This window comes from Phragmites australis, chromosome 19, assembly GCF_958298935.1.
Source record: "Phragmites australis chromosome 19, lpPhrAust1.1, whole genome shotgun sequence".
Lineage (NCBI taxonomy): Eukaryota > Viridiplantae > Streptophyta > Magnoliopsida > Poales > Poaceae > Phragmites > Phragmites australis.
The window spans coordinates 24,566,026-24,585,622 of NC_084939.1; the positions used below are offsets into that span (position 1 = coordinate 24,566,026).

At 42.4% G+C, this 19,597-nt stretch overlaps 1 protein-coding gene across 4 annotated transcripts; it reads right to left on the reverse strand.

Moving 5' to 3' along the window:
* Window positions 1-2,473: 2,473 nt before the first annotated feature.
* Window positions 2,474-5,383, reverse strand: LOC133900770 (heavy metal-associated isoprenylated plant protein 33-like). 4 transcript variants are annotated; one of them, XM_062342001.1, is made up of 4 exons: window positions 5,225-5,383; window positions 4,839-4,925; window positions 4,560-4,635; window positions 2,474-4,326 (listed from the first exon to the last, which is right to left on the reverse strand). In XM_062342001.1, the coding sequence occupies exons 2-4, from the start codon at window positions 4,866-4,868 to the stop codon at window positions 2,960-2,962; spliced, it is 1,473 nt and encodes a 490-aa protein (XP_062197985.1). In that variant the 5' UTR covers window positions 4,869-4,925; window positions 5,225-5,383; the 3' UTR covers window positions 2,474-2,959. The 4 variants fall into 4 exon arrangements, with proteins under 4 accessions (XP_062197985.1, XP_062197986.1, XP_062197987.1 ...); XM_062342002.1 differs by having other exon boundaries at window positions 4,839-5,006; window positions 5,225-5,382; XM_062342003.1 differs by lacking the exon at window positions 5,225-5,383 and adding an exon at window positions 5,074-5,218.
* Between the last annotated feature and the right edge of the window lie 14,214 nt (window positions 5,384-19,597).

Here is a 19,597-nt window from a genome sequence, read left to right on the forward strand (position 1 = left end):
TCATTACTACAGTACCAACATGATCACACACCAGCTAATTTAGGCAGCAAGTAGGGCGGTCCACGAGCGGAGCTCGAGCGAGGTTGGCATGTCAAGCTCTATCTCGATAGAAACTCGAGCTGAGCTGAGTTATCGATTGAGCCTAGAGACTGGCTCGAGCTTGGCTCAACCGAAGCTTGATTAAGCTCGAGTAGGCTCATTGACAGTTAAAATTCATAAATTCTCTTCTCTATTTCTGATAAGCATATAAACTATCATATTATTAAATAGAATAAGAGTTTCGTGAGCATTGAACCAAGCTCGAGTTCAGCTTGTTTAGGCTTGTGACCTTTGAGCCCGGCTCAAGCTCGACTAGAATTTTAGACGAGCCAATCTCGAATATCTTTTTTTCACTGCCCTAGCAGCAAGTAGGACTGAGCAGTAAACATTCCCTAATGACTAATTAACAATCTACAAGTTGCTTTTGGGCATGCTCTCTTCTTTCGATCGACAATCATCTGACCCCAGCCTATCAGCCTATCTTCTCAAAAAATAAACTACAATATCTGCGCAAGGACTACTGACTGTTCAACATACTATTTCGGCATCCCTCCTCGTGTCCTTCCTGCCGTCTCAAAACACAGCACATAGTTCATGCCAAGCCATGGCAGGATCATGGCAGTGCATGAGACGATCGATCCATCGATCTATCGGGTCCCAAACGTTGAAGCCGAAATAATTGCGGCACACCACACCATCTGACCATCCTCCTGCCGCCATAAAGCTACTCCATTCAGCAAATGCAGACAGCTATCGTAACACAGATAGATGGCTTTGAAGCAAGAAGCAACAACTCCCCCAGCAATGATTCAGTGAACCCCCCAAAACATGGCCCGGAACTCGATCGCAGCTTATTTTCTTTTGACCTTGCTTTTGCCACTCGTAGCGTAATTGTAGCGTTCCATCCACTCCATCACTTGTCAGTCCCTTCTTTAGATTGTAGTGCCGCCTCTGAAAGCTCAGTAGTGAGAGGGCGGAGAGTAAATTAGATCATCCTCAACCATATTTCCTTTATTTCGTTTTTTTCTAGATTCTCCTTCTCATTCTTATTTACTTTATTTTCTCTCATCTCCGATAACTTACTTTAAAAGGAATTTGTGAACGGCAAGAAGAGAATCCTGTCATGGAGTAAATGAACTTGTTAATCCTTTCGTGACGGAATCGTGAAGTAAAATCATTGAAACGCTAAAGAGAACGAAAATCACTCCGTGAAAAGATTCTAAATCTGATATGAATCGGTTGGGAATGATCTTAGACGACTAGTTAGATCTGGGCTAGTAGTGTTCTTTGTTCACACGGTGTAACTTCCCCTTTCAGCATTCGTGATACTATTCACCGTGTTCTTTGTTCACACGGTGTAACCCTAAACTCTAAATCAACTCTTTTTGCTCTCCTACTCTATAAATTTTTGTAGCATCCCTCTTGCCTCAGTTAAAAAAAAGAAAAAAAAGAAAAGAAAGCTCAGCAGCAGAAGCAACGCAGACGGCAGAGGCGCAGAGCATTACAAAAGCAGCAGCAGCCTGCTCATTCCAAGCTCATGATGGCAAGCACGAGTCTTAAGTTTTCTGCCCAAAATTTCTTCTAGTTTAAGCGTGGGGTGTCCCATTTGGGGGCGTGGTTACTGATAGTAATCCACGGCACGGCATGTCTAGCTTCGATCCGTGCCTCCTGCAAATAATCTAACCCGATGGCCGATCATTGCAGCTCATGCATGCCGGTCCCAGCGATTAGGCGCCCTGACACGGAACAAAGCGTGAGGCTCCGCGCGAAATCCAGAGGAGATGGATCCTCCATTCACGACGAGCGACATCGAATCTCAAGCATCGAATATACAAATACCAGTACCATGCGTCTGAATAAACATGTACTCCCGAGATATACTTAGTACACTAAGACGCATCCAGATCCTAATCAGTCACAGTAGTATAATTCAGGAGTCAAGACTTTGCAGCGGGTGCCAAAGTTCAGAGCTTGTTTGCCCTGTTCTCTACACGACTGCATTTGTATTTTATTGTGGTTGTTGGGGCTGGGATCAATTCAAAATATATCAGCGGCATGGGACCATGCTGCCTGCTGTGAGCAACCCGAGCGGCGTTACTGTTTTCAGAGGATTGAAATGTGAGGCAATTCTGGCAGAAGCCAACCTGAATGCAGATGAATAATGCAAGTGCGGGGTGCAGGAAAAAGGCACCACCGTAGCCAAATTAAAATGCAGCAGCTGCACCACCATTGCCCTCCTCTCCTCTCACATGGACCACTACCATCACCATCACCATCGCCACCAGAACCATCATCATGATCGTCCCCTCCATTGCCGCCACAGTTATCACCCTCATCAACTCACTCTGGCACAGAGTATTGTGTATCTTCTCCCTGTTTCACGCCAAAGCAGGAACTTGAGTCGGTTGACAACATTCCATTCCACTAGTATGTATGTAAAAAGTGCATAGCTCTACCATTCATGCATCCACTACACAAGAGAACTGCTACACTGCCTTTTAACAAGATCGACACATTGTTTTGCATGCACATTGTTCTACAATCCAACATTGGAGCAAGAAGGAAAGTCACCACCAGCACCACCTTCTTGGGATATAAAAGCATCATCATCTCTTATGACAACTATAGATAGTTACTATACCTACCTTCGCCTTCAAGGAAGTTGCTTTTATGAAAGAAAAGGTGAAAATAAGCTAAGTAAGAAGAAAAGAAAGAGAAAAAAGAAAAAGGAGCAATCCTAAGCAATCCTAGCTGGGATTCATTTCGCATGTATACCGAGTTGCTACTGACTGATCCAGCCAGGGTGTTTCAGCCATGGTCACGTTGACTGATGATCACCTGTGACCTGAGTTCCTTCCGGTTGGTTCACTCCGAACAAAGCATCAGCAAGAGGAAGCAACCGGCAGCAGTCAATCTTGCCTCACATCACCAAGCAGCTGTTGGGGTTCTCGTCGCTGAAGATGTTGTCACTCGGGTGCGGCATCGGGTACGCCATCGGGTAGTGCATCGGCGGGCGGCCGTACCCGTAGCCCATCGGCGGGTACCCGCCGCCGCCGTGGCCGCCCATTAGCATCTGTTGCTGCTGCTGCTGCTGCATCAGGGCCATGTACTGCTGCTGCGCCATGGGGTTCCCGGCCGCCGCGGCAGCCTGCAGCATCTCCGGCCCGGACGGCATGCCGCCACCGCCGGCACCGCCCTGGTAGAACCCCACCCCAGGCATGCCGCCAGCCGGCATACCATGAAAGGCACCGGCACCACCCTGCTGCATGCTACCCATGTGCGGGTGGCCCTGGCCCATCGGCATGCTCATGGGCCCGCCGCCCATCTGGGCCATCCCGGGGAAACCGGCGCCGCCCATCATGTTAGGTCTCATCATGCCCGGCTGCAGCGACATGCCGCCCATCGGGCCGCCGCCGACGGGGCCTCCGGCGGCGCCGCCCTTCTTTCCCTGACCCGGGTGGTTCCCGCCACCCGGGGCGTTTCCCTTGCCGTTCTGCGGCGGCTGCCCACCGCCTCCATTTTTACCGCCGCCGTTGTTGCCGTGACCGCCTCCACCACCTTGATTCTGCTTGGCGCCTGAGTCTTTCTTGCCGCTGTTGTTGGCGTTTCCCTTGATCTGCACCGGGATCTCGTTCCCGCCGCCGCCCTTCTTGCCACCATTGCCACCCTTCTTGTCGGCCCCGCCGCCTCCCAGCGGCATGGCCACGGGCTTCATCATCATCTTGGGGTCGTCGTAAAAGTCGTCGTCGTCGAGGCCGTCATCCTCGAAATCCTCCTCGTCATCAAAGTCGTCCAACTCGTCATCGAACTCGCTGCCGTCATCCTCGAAGTCGTCCTCGGGGAGGTCGAACTTGACAGACTTGGGGTCCTTCGCCGGCGCGGCAGCCGGGAACGGCATCTTGCCGCCCATGAACTGAGGAGGAAGCTTCATTCCCTTCATCTGCATCTGTTGTTGCAGCTGTTGCAAATGCTGTAGCTGTTGCGGCGTTGGCTGCGGCATCACCATCTTTGCATCTTTCCCACCGCCTCCGCCTCCGCCTGCTCCGCCCTTCTGGCCCTTGCCGCCGGCGTCCTTGGGCTGGCCCTTGCCACCGGCATCCTTAGGCTGGCCCTTGCCACCGCCGCCAAGCTGGAGCTTTTGGAGCTGGCTCACCACGCCAGGCTTGGAGCCCCACAGCTGGGCGGGCTTGCCGGCCTTGTTCAGCTTCTTGATGACGGTGTCCGGATCCATCAAGCCGGACACCGTCACCTTCCCCTGCTCCGCATCTATGCTGCTTTGGTACACACCTGCAGATCAAGCCAACATATTTCTCTTAGAAAAAAGAGAAATTCGGGCAAAAAAAACTTTTTTCAGACTGCACAGAAGAAATGTCCATCTTTCCATCAACAGAAGGAGAAGAACGAATTGCTCAGCTGTACAGACCCCAGTGAGCAGGAAAACGATCACAGAATACGGGAAAAATAAACAGGAAGAAAAACTGAAGAAATATGCTGTTTTTTTTAATAAAAAACTTGCTTACCATCAATCTTGTGGAGGATCTTCTTGACCTTCTTCTCGCATCCATCACAGTGGATGTTCACTTTCAGCACGCAGGTCTGGGAAGTTTTGAGAAGCAGAGGAACACAGGTTACCATAATAAAGAAACAAAAGAGGTTTGAAAAAAGAAAACAGGAGACATGGAAAGAAACACATGTTGAAAACAAAAGCAAGCTGCCTGCCTCATGAAAATGGCAGCAAACACAGGAAGGATTACGGAATGCATGCTCTACTGCTTGAGTTGAGAAGAAGCAAAACTCACCTGCACTTTGAGGACATCCTCCTTACTCATCGCTGACCACCTCGAATGCTGCAGCCCCCACCACCAAAGTCTCAAGGAGCTTCAGATCTGGTACGCAGAGCACTCAAATCAGGGGGAGGAGAACAAGAACGCAGCAACTACGAAACATTTCTCTCTCAGAGAGATGGCCTGCAATATAATACTATCTCTTCACACTCGCACAGGGAATAAGTGATACAGAGAGAGAAGAGCAGACCCTTATTAGAGTTTGTGTTTGCAGAAAACCAAGAGGAAGGCTAATAACCAAGCTTGTGGTGTGGTCCAGAGAAAGAATGGAGGCAGGGAGGAAGATGAGAGCCTCCTCCTCTCTATCTACAACAAAGCTAAAGCACATGCAGTCTGTTTACCCTTATACTATCTCCTTTCGCCTTTGGCCCTGGAAGCCTTTCCTTTCTCTTCAGAAGATTGTGAAATGGAACTCTTGCAAAAGACTAGCCATAGAGGGCTTAAATAACCCTTTGTTACTTGTCAGTGAGTACAGGGAGATGTTGAACATGTGAAGTACTACGTACTACTCAGATGTTATACTACACTTAACAATGTCGGTTTCTACGTTTTTGCAAAAGTGTACATGGAGGTCCTGTTCTCCTGCCAATTTCATACACCAGTCCCATTGTGAGTTTAATAGTCTTAGTATTTTTCGGGAAATGGAAACAACTGTTCATCAAGGAATATTCCGTTAAGTATATAACGATATTTGTCCAAATGGCTTGGCTTGACATGAACAAGCTGTACGAAAAAATTGTACCACTCTAAACCTAACATACATGCTAGAGTATACACGATGGGAGATGGGTTTTATGTTTAGCGCGCAACTGAATAGGCAATTCGTGTAGAGATTATACCAATATCATTATATGTTTCGCAAACTCCACACCAATTATTTAGGCATTTAGCTAAAGATTATGTCATATCGCTTTGTGTTTCATGCGAGATGTTATATCGTGCATGAAAAAACATGTGCAAAAATATGCAACATAAAGACTACGTAATAGAGAAGTTAGCTCAGTGTAATAGACTAACACATTTCATTTACTACATTACTAATCCTATTTGATACGAGCATATGATATCTTTTGCAATCGAAAGATTTTTTTTTGCGAAAAAACAGAAAGATTAGTGGTTGTATGTGGTATGGGTGTAATGTGCTTCTAGCAATAACTCTGCATGACAAAAGCAGTGTGGTATTCCGACAAACACATTATACATGCTAGCTCTACGTTTGCAACATCGATTGCCAGAAATTGTCGAAGTAGACGTTACACGCTCTCATTGGATAACATATACAACAGTTAGTCAATGGAGGAAAAGCCATAAACGTTTACTGTCATGTGACATAGTCGTTACACTTCATCACTGAAAATGATGATTATTTTATCTAGTACACGACAATAAGCAGTCAATGTCGTGACATACCAATTTATTCAACAGAAAATAGATTGAAAAGTACTGTAAACTCATTCTCACTTATAGTCATCACTGTCTTGGTACATGTAAAAGAGTTTTTTTTTAATGGGGTACATGTAAAGGAGTATGTTTGCTTCAGCCTATTTTCGATTTCTGTTTGTTTTCTGAGGAGTAGTATGCTGAAAAGTAAAAAATATTGTAAAATTCAATAATTAAAATCCAAAAATATTTTTTAAAAAAATTAAAAACACAGTTTTTTTTAGAGAAGACAGAATTAGAAAGTGAGTTATGACGAAAAGTGGCCTCTGCGACACTACATTTAGCAGACGCCGTTACATGGACTTCATCTGTTAACCAAGGTGCTTGATTGGGAATAATCCTGTGAAGAGGGGCTTCGATGTAAAGGCTGAAGAACGGCCGCCAAATACACATGTCGATAGCACCCCAGTGCACCTCTTTAATCGTCATCGTCCTCTGGTGGCGCTGCCTGGAGACGCGCCGCGGTCACCGAGGCCGTCCTCGCCGCCCTGCGCCGCGCGGCGCCGGCGCGGGGCGGCTCGCTGCCTCGCGTGACGTGGGAGCCGTGGACTGCGCAGCCCCGTCGCGTCCGCGTCCGGCCAGGTCCAGCCGAGCTCACGCCATCGATCCTCGCCGGTGTAGTGTAGTGTAGTGTAGTGTAGTGTAGTGTAGTGGTGTAGCGAGCGTGGTGGAGCAGGCCGCGGGCGGGCGCTCTCCATGTGTGCCAGGCGGTTGGTGAGTCAGAGGAGAGGAGGGTGGTGAGCACATTAACTCACTGATGTGTCAGTCATTCATGGCCTCTTGCTTGCTGCCTAAAATCTGCTCTCTTTTTTCTGTTAGTCTGCCACTGTCTTTCGGAGTAGTAACTCTTCTTCTCCTACTCCATCAACGTTCACCTCGCACCAAATCAAACGGAGAAGAAAGAACGGATCGCACTGGCTCGCTCCAAGAACAACGTTTGAATCGTTTCGATGGCGAGGAGCATCGATCCCAGTGTTTTGACGTTGCTAACCAACACGAAAATTTCACTATACATATGGATGTATGACTTATCAGGATCACTTATGTTAAAATTCGTATTAAAAATAGTTAAAAAATTATATAGATGAAAGAATAACAGATAGATCTGAAGTGGTATTTCCCGTAGCTAACGTGTGCATGATAACTGCCACGGAAAGGGAAAGGGGCCGGGATGGTACGTGTCAGTTTGCGTGTCACTGTCGCAGGTCCAGGTTCATCCATGCACAATGCTGAAAGCAGAACAGGGATTCAGTGGACGAGCAGGACAGATAAACATCAATTGTTACTCGGAGTTATTTGTTTCTCATATATCAGAAAAGATAAACCAAGGAAGCTAGTATTAATTTGCATCTTCAAATTCAAATTCAACCGGTTCTCTTGTAAACTAGTAATGCCAGTAAATATAATCTTTGCAGATCCGGCATTCATTTGCAATTCATGCAAGGATATCAGCGAAGAACAGTTCACAAGCGAAACCACCAAATGCATTTTTCGCCTACAATTTCATTGCTGCCGCTAGAGATATGCATGCATGGTCTGCTGTAGCTAGACTGATATCATCGTGTCTTCAAGTGCTAAAAGAGAACAAAGTAGAGGTTGTGGACGGTTCACGCTTCTTATTTTTCAACTTCAGTTGCTGATACAGTACGCTGGCATCCATGCATACATTTTTTTTAAAAAAGAGAGAGCATGATGCATGCATTTGAGCTTCTTTGTATGCACCTATTAGTAATTGGAAGCACAAAATCTCGACTACAGAAATGAAATCTGCGTGACTCCTTCCATTTATCAGCCATGCAAATCAAATACATGACTCCACCGCTCCAGGATTAATACTCAAATATCATCTTATTCCAAGCATTCGCAATAGCAAAGCAGATCGACATATATACCTTGCTGTGTATCTTGTAAATTATAAACTGATGTAGTTAAGATATACGCTTGAAACAGAAAAATACACAAAGTGGCGCCGGTCTTCTTCTTCTTCTTTTGCGGTTTAAGAGAGATTTCATTAATTAAAAATCGGTAGGATTACAATCTTGGACCGCTAATTGCTCAATACAGTGTGGGATACCAGCCAATCATACTGCCGAACTTTGGACACAACGAGCATGTCGAGCCAGTTCATGAGCTTCCCTATTTTGATCTCTCTTCACCTTCATAACTTTGCCTTCGCCCAATGCAGCCATGAGCTCTCTTGAATCTTGAACAATCGCCGCATAAGGAGAGCGGTCAATGCCAGGATACCGCAACGCTGTAACACCGCTTGCACAATCAGTCTCCAAGGTAACTGGGCCTCCTGCCCATTGTTGAGCCAACCTGAGACCCTCACCTCTCACGAGTCACGACAAGCAGTTAGCTCCGCCCCTTCGGCTGAAGTACACGCCAAATTAGGCACCATCCGGATACTAGCACTTCCCCGGTAATTGATAGATCTAGGGAAAAAAAAGTAGATATCTTATACATATCATTATGACATAATTAATAATACTCTAATTATCAGATAATATTATATTTAACTAGTGTCACATGCGCGGCTACAAACGATGAATCTGAGGTGTTGACCCGAAATATTGTCACGCTAGACACACCGAGCACCTCGTGCGTAATATCCGACAAGCAGCACCCAGCATGCCCTGGTTGTGGCGCTGCGCCGTCAGACCTTCATTGTCATCCACGCTCGGGAGGGACCCCGTCGGAGTGCGGGTGACCGGTGGTTTGTTCTTGGTCGTCGATATCAAGAACAGAAAGCAATATATAGATGGGAAAAAAACGAGACTACAAGAGCTAGACAAAAGACGAAAAATATTGTAAATTGTGTTTGATCGATTGGTTGATGTCCTTAATCGGCTATGACCCTCTCATATTTAAAGGGCAGCAGGTCTTGATATCTACCCGAATACGTTTTAATGTAGTTCGGTTTTTTTAGATTTGACCAACTCTTCCATCTGTTCGGAGACCAATTACAAGAACAAACCATGATCAATGATTGTCTGGTCATTGGTCATGGCCACTGATCGTGTTCACTGGGTTGAAATTACTAATCACCGGTCTGAAATCACTGATAACTTATTTGAAATTATTGTACACTAGTCGGAGTTACTGTTTACTGATAGTGATACTGTTCATCTACTCGTGGTGCTGTTCATCTGGTCATTAAGCCGATTGTTATTGCAATAGTCACTCTAAATACTAAATATTGTCATCAATAAGAGGAAAATGAAAATTTAACCGATGTTTTATACACATGTAGTCATAACGTGGATCCACCGTCAACATTGATTTTACCAAACCAGGAGCGGGTTTACTCTACCGTGCCACGGTCTTCTTCTTCACCAACACCAAAAGAAGCCGGGCGATGACGTTAACATGTCTACTTGATTCTACAGAGGACAATACAGTTGTAGACACAGACGTACTTGAATTTGTACGCATGTAGTAAGTGCCTGCATGCAGACATACGACAAGAACTTCTTCTCCGTAGAAAACAACTCAAGTCGGATTCATGGCTTGCTCATTGGTTTGCAAGAAATCGGCTCGACGTATTTCCAGACATGGACACATGGTTGCGATTAAGCGGTGATCCAACGGCAAGCTCCAGATTCAATTCTGGCGTGCATTCCGAGTGAAGATTAATTTGGAATACTATGATGCAAAATTTTTCTCGAGCGGATGATGCGCTGCAACATGCCAAGACTCGGATCTAAATCCTCTTACTTCAGGAACAGTAATTCAATCATTTAGTAGGAGGCACTGTAGGTAACATTACTGTTCATAATACTGTTGCTTCAAATCTTATTTGTCCATCTTAGATCTAACGGCTCACAGCAATTTGAAGTCCTGAGTCAGAGCATCCCATTCCCCAAGACTCGAGAGCTGCTGATTAATTCAAGTGAAGATTAAGTCCTGAAGCTCCAGTTCTTGTGTGCATTCCAAGTGAAGATTAATTTGGAATACTATGATGCAAAAAATTTCTCGAGTGGATGATGAGCTGCAACATGTCAAGGCTCGAGAGCTGGAGGGAAAGAGATGTGCTGCTGATTGGGGGCCCGATGTGTGGGGTACTGTGGGTTTGGAGCAGTCTGGGCCATCTGGTCCAGCCTAGCTAGTAATTTCGTACAAGTTGTTTGGATCAACTTTGAAGATGATACTTGGGCGCAGGGATTTCAATTTAGCTTTATAAATTTTTTACTAGCAAAAAGATCAAAATTCATGAAATTTGATTATATTTTGTCATCTGCTCTACGAGTCTCACATGTCAGTGAATTTTTTTTTCAGAATTAGATATTTTATACCCTTTGAAATTTCCAAAATTTCAACAAAATTTTAATCCCTGCATAGGCGGGCCTGATGCATAGCTTGATGTAGAAAAAAGAGGGCACAATCACCAAATGTGACTTATCCGTTGAGACACACTTGAGAGCAACATATCATGCATTTTGGTGCTATATATTGTCTACCTGGTCCTCACATCATTTGGTCAATGCATGCCTTATGATATGTTGCCACCGCGGGAACCCCTCTCATGCTTTTCTTGCACAAGTAATGATTCTTAAGGGGTTTTTTACCATCCTCTAAGAGGCAACGGATAAAAAAGGAGATACCACTTAGAGAAATCACTCACATTCACTGAATTATACGAGGTAGGATATACTAGGATTGGTATTGGCAGCCAATGGAATTTGGTAGGTTTACAGAATCAGATGACCCCAATGGAACTTAGCAAATCCCGAGAAAGACATGAGGAGGTTGCATCGAGGATATATGTTCAGGGTCATGACGGCATGGTTGAGGAAGACAAGGTTGGTCTAGACATTTTTCCGGCGAGCGGCCGGGGTGATGGCGAGGACGTCTGAAAGGCAACATTTGAATAGAGGATGTGCGGTTTTGAGCGAGGATCTTAGAGAGATAGGCTAGGGATAGGATGGAGTTGGGAAGGAAAATTTGCACAGGGCATGCAGATGCAATGTTTATCAGGACTGTTTATTTATATTGGCATTTGTATTAGAGGGGTAGTAAAAAAATTATAGGGTGAGTGAGAAAATTATTAGATAAATAAGTATTAGGTAAGAGAGATAAACAGTCAAGATAAATTATACGTCCACAATATATTGCGAAGTTATATTTTCGGATAGAGCACGGCCGTAGTTGGAGGGAGCACTACAAGAGGTGTGCGTTGGAGGATAGGATGTTGGTGTCGGGTCGTGCCATCTCATCAAGTATCTTTCAACTATTGGTGTCTCCTCGACCACCATTGTTTGCCAAAAGTTTCTAGCCGTTAGATTTGATTGCGATGGATCGATGACTTTAATTTGGTGCCAAGAGTTTTAGTTGAGACTGCTTCTTGAGCAAATCTGAACCTTTAGACGGAGTTCAACTGGCACCGGTCAGTCATAATTTGAGCGAGCGAGCGAGCGGATCTGTACAAAATATTAGGCTAGACTGAATTATTGGGGTCTGCAGGTTCAGGCAAAGCACGGTGGAAGGCACTTCTCGAATCCCAGTGCTACCAACTGAACTCGAATGCACTCTTAGTTAAATCCAAAGTTCCAAACTCGTCGCTTGGAGCTACGACTCTCACGATGAGCAAAGCGGTCATTTGTCCCATCCCAATGGTTGGCAGCATATTTTCAACGTTCCCTAGCTACGAGAGGTAGACGACGACATGCATGTCGGCACTTCAGGTTCAGGTTCTTGCACCACCTTCCATGTAAAGATGGTAAGCCATGGCGTGAGCAATAATTCCACGGCATCGTTAATTCGTTATCTTGGGCTGCCTGTGCGCCCCGCATCTCATGAGATTCTGCTCAAGGGACCTCTAGACATGATTACATGAGCTAGAAAAACATGATGGTAATACGTGGGCCTCGTACAGGATAGCTACGTGCATAAGTGCAGAAGTCTCTCATGCGATGCAGCCATGCAGAGAAAACGTTACAGGAGACGTACGTACTACTGTTACTGTCTCTCCAACCGAACTAAGTGAGGGCAAAAATCCAAAAATATACTCGATCGTATTGATCGAAATAGATAATATGTCACTGTATTTACAAATTTAGCATTCGTATTTGTTACATTATTTACCGAAAATAGTGAATAGTATCATATTCGGCATCTCAGTTGCCGAATACAGTCAACCTCCATCAACTCCGTTTGCCATGAACAGTAACCGCGTTGATTAAATTTTATTTCCACTCTCCTTCAAAACGGTGGTCTTCTGTTACTCTAAAAATTTTATAACTTTTTGTACGTGTTTCATAATCCATATACAACATATTTTAATTAGATTCAACTAAAATCCTTTGTATATTTTAAATTAAATTCTCAAAAAAACTACTTTTATAACTTCTAACAATTGTTAGGGCCTCAAATAAAATTTTAAAAATCTAGGAAAATTTACTAATATTTTTCTTATGTGATGGGCTAATTTCTAAAATTATTTCTAGCCCTAGAGTATATGATGAAAAAATGAATTCTTTTGTAATGCTCCATTTATATGTATTTTTATCATTTCATGTGATATTCTTCTTTTAATTCAATTTGAATTTAAACAAAAAAGTAACTATCTCATTATTTTTATCCCATTGACATGCTAACCATTTAACTACATTTCTGAAGAACGGTGGGCGAGCTGGCGTGTCTCTCGAATGGTGTAAGCAGTAGTTGCTTAAAATATGATTATATTATACTTTAAACAGTAACATGATTTTCCAAACACAATTTAACTACTATTTTCAGTATAATATATTTATAAAAATATAATTATATCAATTATGAAAGTAAATTTAATGGCGAATCTAAGCATAAATTATCGTGTTTCCATCTGAATATTTATAAAAATAACAATATATATAGTAAGTTTTAAATGTTTGACTACATATACATACGTCTAAAATGATAGTGGAAGTGGTCAAAATAAATAGCTCTCCCTTCTTATATAGTCTATAGAAATACCGTGATTGTATTGCACTGTTCAAGAGACACGCCAGCTCACCCATCGTTCTTCAGAAATGTAGTTAAAATGTTAGCATGTCAACGGAATAAAAATAATAAGATAGTTGAATTTTGTTTGAATTCAAATTAAATTAAAAGAAGAATATCACATCAAACGATGAAAATACATATAAAAAAAGCATTATAAAGGAACTCATTTTTTTATCATCTAACCTAGGGTTGGAAATAATTTTAGAAGTTATTCCATCACATAAGAAGAATATTAATGAATTTTTCCAAATTTTTGGGAATTTATTTGAGGCACTAAAAATTGTTAGAAGTTATAAAAATAGTTTTGTTTGGAGAATTTTAGTTTAAAATATACCAAGAATTTTTAGGTTAATTCAATTAAAATAGGTTAGACATGAATTATAGAATACGTATAAAAAAATTTAAATTTTTTAGAGTAACAAAAGATCACTATTTTGAAAGAGAATGAAAACAAAATTTAATCAATATCGATACTGTCTATGTCATTGGGAGTTGACAAAGGGTTGTCTGTATTCGTAGGGTGCCGGATATAGCACTGTTTATCATATTCGATATCTTAGATATTAATATTAGCATCTTAGATGTCAAAAATTATAAACAATATCATATTCAGCACTTGAAGTGTCAAATATATCATTATTTATCATTTTCGATAAATAAAATATCAAATACACATACTAAATTTATAAATACGATAATATATTATTTATTTCGATAAATATTGCCCCACCGATTGGTCAACGATGAACAAGAAGATACCAATACTAGCATCATACCGTACGAAAAGGGGCTCGATGGAGATTGATTTGAAGTATGGCATCACATCAGTAAGTAGGTTCAAGGACTAGCCTATACAGGCATGAGATGATGTGCAAGCTTACGGATAATAAGGAAAGCAACAGGCTCGTGAAAGATGTCCGTGTCAATATGTGCAGATTTAAGAAGAGTGATCGATCTGCATCTCACGTGGACCACAAGCTCATAAACTTGTGACTTTGTGAGCAGTGGTGGTGGTCGATCGATTACAGAACTACTACTGATCGATGCGATGTGCGTGCTGCCGCCGTGCCCGTGCAACGTGCATGCACAACCTTCATGCGCTCTTTTGGAAAAAGGATTCTCAAAATAAAAGGAATTAAAAGTATATGATTAAAATATTCTAGCATCTTGAATCCTAGGAAATAGAAAAAGCATAGGAAAATTACAGAAATGACTGTTTGAATAGAACATAGAAAAACATAAAAATCAGATGAGAGATAGACATAAAGAAAATTTTACATGAGGTTGGACCTCATGTTACAATTCTTCTGAAATTCTTATGAAAAAAACCTTTCCATAAAATTTTATAGAAATTCGACAAGTCTGTTCTTTTGTTCCGAAGAACCCTTATAAAAAAATTCCTAACGATCGAAATCCTCTAAATATACCGTCCAAAGAGGTCTCGAACTTTGACATCACAATTAGGGTTCCAAAATGCGATGAAATGCGGTCGCATTTCACGAGATTCGAAGAATACAAGCGACTCGATTTCTTAATGCGACCGAATTTCAATTTTGAATTCAAAAAATCCAAAAAATTAAAATTAAATAAATAAATTCACAAAAATTTCTAAGAATACTAAAGACAATTCTAAGTCTTCTGTGATTTTATTTTAAATAATGTTGTTGCATCATATTTTATATGAATGAAGTTTGAAAAAAAGAAAGAAAAATGCTGAAATGGGCCGTATGAATAGGATGATTGGCTCATCACGTTAAGACAAAAATTAACATGTAAACACATATTTTTTTTGTGTAGGACGTATCTTAAGAGGATATTTAAAATTAGTTTCACTTCATTTAGAGTTTTATTAAATTTTTTCATGATTTTTACAAAGTTTACAAGCATAAAGTGAACATGTTAAGAAACAACACTGTAACTAATTTTTTATGTTTACTATTATTTTTTCTATATAAAACATAGTATAAGTAAACTAATAAAGGTGGTTTCGCTAATGTTGGAGGTGTGATGGGTTAGTAATGAATTAATCTAGTTGCAATACATTTATACAATACTGCATGTTACAATAACTATTTCATGAGTTTATGTATTTTTAAAAGACAAAGGATCATGTAAGAAGAATAAAAAATTGGTTTAATAATTTTTGGATCAGCAAAGAATTAACTATGTATTTAACTAGATTTAGCAAATACATTTTCTCACAGAAGATATACAATTTTTCATGAGTATAAATACTTTTACCAAGTCGATCATGTTACCAGGAGAAAAAAAAATTGTTTCGCTTATTCGAAGCTCATATGAATTAGTTATCAATTTTACAAGATTAAGCTATTTTTTGAGTTTTTACAAATGCTCTCGACATATGGCATAATTTGACCAAATTTTGACGCAATTCGACCGAAATGTGAGGAGTGCGTGAAATGCATGAAATGTGAAGAATGCGACCACGTATCGGTGTGATGTGGTCGAATTAGCGTTGAATGCGGTTGAATATCGGTTGGTCGATTCGAGCAACCAGTTTGATTGCATGAATTTGTTCAATTTTTTCGAATTTTAGGTTGCATTTATCGATATTCACGATATTTATAAATTTGGCAACCCTCGTATTTTTACTGACCTCGCATTTGTAAGCCCTGATCACAGCAGCTCGTCACTCTATCAACTCCTTCAATTTCTAGGCCGGCCTGGTTCTCCGCTGAGCGGCGGAATGCTGCCGAGCCGGCGTGTGCTCCCTTCATTGGGTTGGGGGTAAGTAACTCGACGCCGACACGAGTGAATGAATGATGGAACGTTTCACTCGCTGCGAAGTTTCCCAGTTTGGTCGGCGCGGATGTCTGACAACAAGTCGGCGCGGCGAAAAGTTGAGACTCGCCAGGGCGCGGCTCGTTCTCTGACCATCGATCCGTCTAGTCACAGGAGCGTAGCTGCTGCAGCACTGCGTGCAGTGCGTACCAGATCATCACTCTGTGTTTCCGGCAGTACGTGCACCCACGGGTAGCAGCGGAACGGGTCGATCTGCGTGACGCCCAAGGGAGTCACAGATGCACTGCACTGCACTGCGCATTGTGCGAGCAGCAGCTAGACCGCTGGGCAATACATGTGCGTTGGGTTGCCCGCGTATGGTCCAGCCAGACCCGTCAGAATGCAGAGGCAGGGATTAAGTTAGTGTTTGGTTCGTGGGATGGGGTGGGACAGAGCGGATCTATTCTGTTTTTGAGCTGTTTGGTTGAAGTTCAGTGGGATGGAATGGTTCTGAATCAGAGAATATTCTTCAAAGATTCGGGACAGATCCGTTCCAGAAAAAAGACTGAACGCAGCCATCCCACTTGAGACGAGTCACTGACGGTGGGCCCGAAATCTAAAATGGAGTCGTTCCATCCCACCCACCAAACAAACATCTGATTCCGGACCATCCCATCCCATCCCTAAAAATATGAATGGAATCATCCTATCCCACCTCGCTCTCCAACCAAACACTACCTAAGATTTCATGGAAAGTTCTGTGAAATTTCATGAATTTCGAGAATTTTGAAAGGGAATGAAATATTTAATTTTAATTTTTTTATTGATATATAGGACCCACATAGAAGATGACGAAACATTTCGTGAATTTCAGTCTTTTTGCTTGTTAAAAAAATGTAAAACAAAATTGAAATCCCTGGCAATGAGAACTATTTGGTCGGTTGCATGCTGTCCTGGTCTGTTTTACGAGATGCAACAAGGGCTTCTTAGTCTGGCTGAGTGAAAACGTAAAAGTATGTCGTTTCTCCGAAGCTAGGTTCTCGAGATGCAAGCATGCGCTCAGTTAATAATGATATTAGTAAGTGATTAGTGCACATCAAGTAATATTAGTATATTTTAAAGTGGATTAATGGTTAATATGATAAATTAAATATCGTATAAAGTATTTATGCAAAACAAATATCATGTTAACAAATATTTTTTATTTTAATATCATGCAGAACGTAGTTATATAGATAACAAAATAACATCTCTTCTCGATGAGATTAACAAACAAAATAGCATTACATACGTATAGTTTGGCTCAGACAAACCAAGCTCAATAATACAACCACGCTAGGGCCATAGAGGCAACCAAACCAAAGGATCTTTGGGTGTGTTTGGTTGTTCGTATGAGGTTTTGTAGAGCTGCATCGTATATTCTGGATGAGTGGAAGCAGGCTGAGGGGATCCGTATTCTGGAAAAGAAGTGTGTTTGGTTGGTTGGATGAGCAGATGCAGGTAGAATTTGAGTTTGTGTTTGGTAGGTTGAATCTGAGACTGCATGAAATAGTTCGTTGTTGCTGACGAGTGGGTCCAGCTCCACAGCACTGCATCCGGCAAGCCTGGATGAGAGCTACGATCGATTTCAGCGCACGGGCGGATGCAGCGTCGGACCGTATTCGCGCATGAGCGGATGCAGCCTCGGTCTGCTCGTCACGGCATCCAAACATTCGTCTTCATCCGCATATACGCATGAGGCGGGCTTGCACGAGCAGAGCAGGCCACCGTCACGGCAACCAAACACGTCCTTTGTGTTTGTCAGGATGGCCGTTGGCCGCGCAAGTCCTCCAACACTCCAAAGTTCTGGCCCTGCCGTCGGCCAGCTGCTAGTGCTGTGGAACGCATGCATGCGTCTCCAAGTCCTTTTTTTTAAAGCTCAATACTGGGATACAAGCAGTGGCGGATCCAGCCGGTCAAAATAAGTGGGACGAATTTTAAGATAAAATTAAAGAAAAATACCTTAATTAAGATAATAATTAAGTGAAGAGAACAAGTCCCTAACATAAATCGATAAAACCATATGAACCAACAAAATGAAAAATAACCGAAGGTAAATATATTTGTAATTAAGCAAAGTAACCAAATGTAACAAAAAATAATAGAATTAATTAAGTAAAGAAACTTTCGGAACCACAACCACTATTATATCTAGAACTAGAAGGCTTAGATAAATTCATCTTCCGTTTTTTCATATCTTGAAACCGGTTCTTAATAGCATTAGAATTAAGTCATCTGAATAAATCCTGCTCAATATAATACAACATCAAGTCATTAAGCCAATCGTCACATATCCTCTTTCGCAAATCAATCTTGATGATGTTTATGACCGAGAAGACTCTTTCAACAGATGCTGTTGCAACTGGTAGTATCTATGCTAACTCAATAAGTTGTTACACAAATGGAAACACAATATGTCTTTGGATTTCTACCATCTTTATTGCTAGACTTGCAAGATCGTGAAAAACAATAAAATCTTTAACTCTTCAAACCTGAAGAATGAATGTTTCAAGTTGATCTTTTATAATAGCACAATCGTTGATAGAGAAATCTATGTCATATATCTTCGTAAGTCTAGCAATCTTGTGCACACAAAACTTAGAGAATCTGTCTCTTAGATCAAGACAAGAAAAACATATAAGTAACTCTGAAGATAGCTCACTGAAACAATGAGTCATCTCTGTGTTAATATCATCAAGAACTGCATAAAAGGTGTCAACACGATAATGATAGTCTTGAGTGATATTGATCTTACAAATACGAATCAATAACTGAAGGGTGAGCAAATCTGAAATGAAATTCACCTCAATGGCTCAAGTCAACCAATACTAAACATGTAAAGCAGTGAACGGAAGTAGCCAGTCTGCTACCCTAGCAATCAGTAATGGCAACCAATTGATATCCTGTAGGCTACAGTTGCAGTCCTACACTCCTGCTTTGCCCGGTTGGCCGCCTGCCCTAACCAATCAAATGAGCCAGACACCCAGTGCGTCGAGCGGCCAAGGGAGAGTAGCGCTTGGCCGGCTGCCCAGTTACAGGTTGCCCTTGCTGGCTGTTGCCTAGAGCTAGCCGCCGCCCGCCGGTGCTAGGCCGCCTGCTTAGGCAATCCATTGATGCAATGCCGCCTGGTGCTGCCCGCCGCCGCAGGCCACCACCGCTGCTCGCCCGCCGTAGGGAGCTGGGGAGCTAAGGTTGCACTTGTGCATGGTAGATTGGAGATTTGGAGTTGTGGTGGACTTGTGGAGATTTGGAATTTGATCTGGGGGATCTGGTCGGTTGAAGATTTACTTGTGGGCTGTGGGCCATTGGGCTCTGCGTGTGTCAGGCTCACATCCCAATTGCTCAAATGGTGAAATAGGTCTTCTTCTTCAGTTCTTCCTTAGTCGTTGGTGGATTGATGCTTCTTCAGTTCTTCCTTAGCTCTTAGCTCGGTGAATCACCAAAATCCATAGGAAGGAGGGGTTCTAGCCGACAGGAGCTCGGACAGCCACCTATGCTCGCCCTAGTGG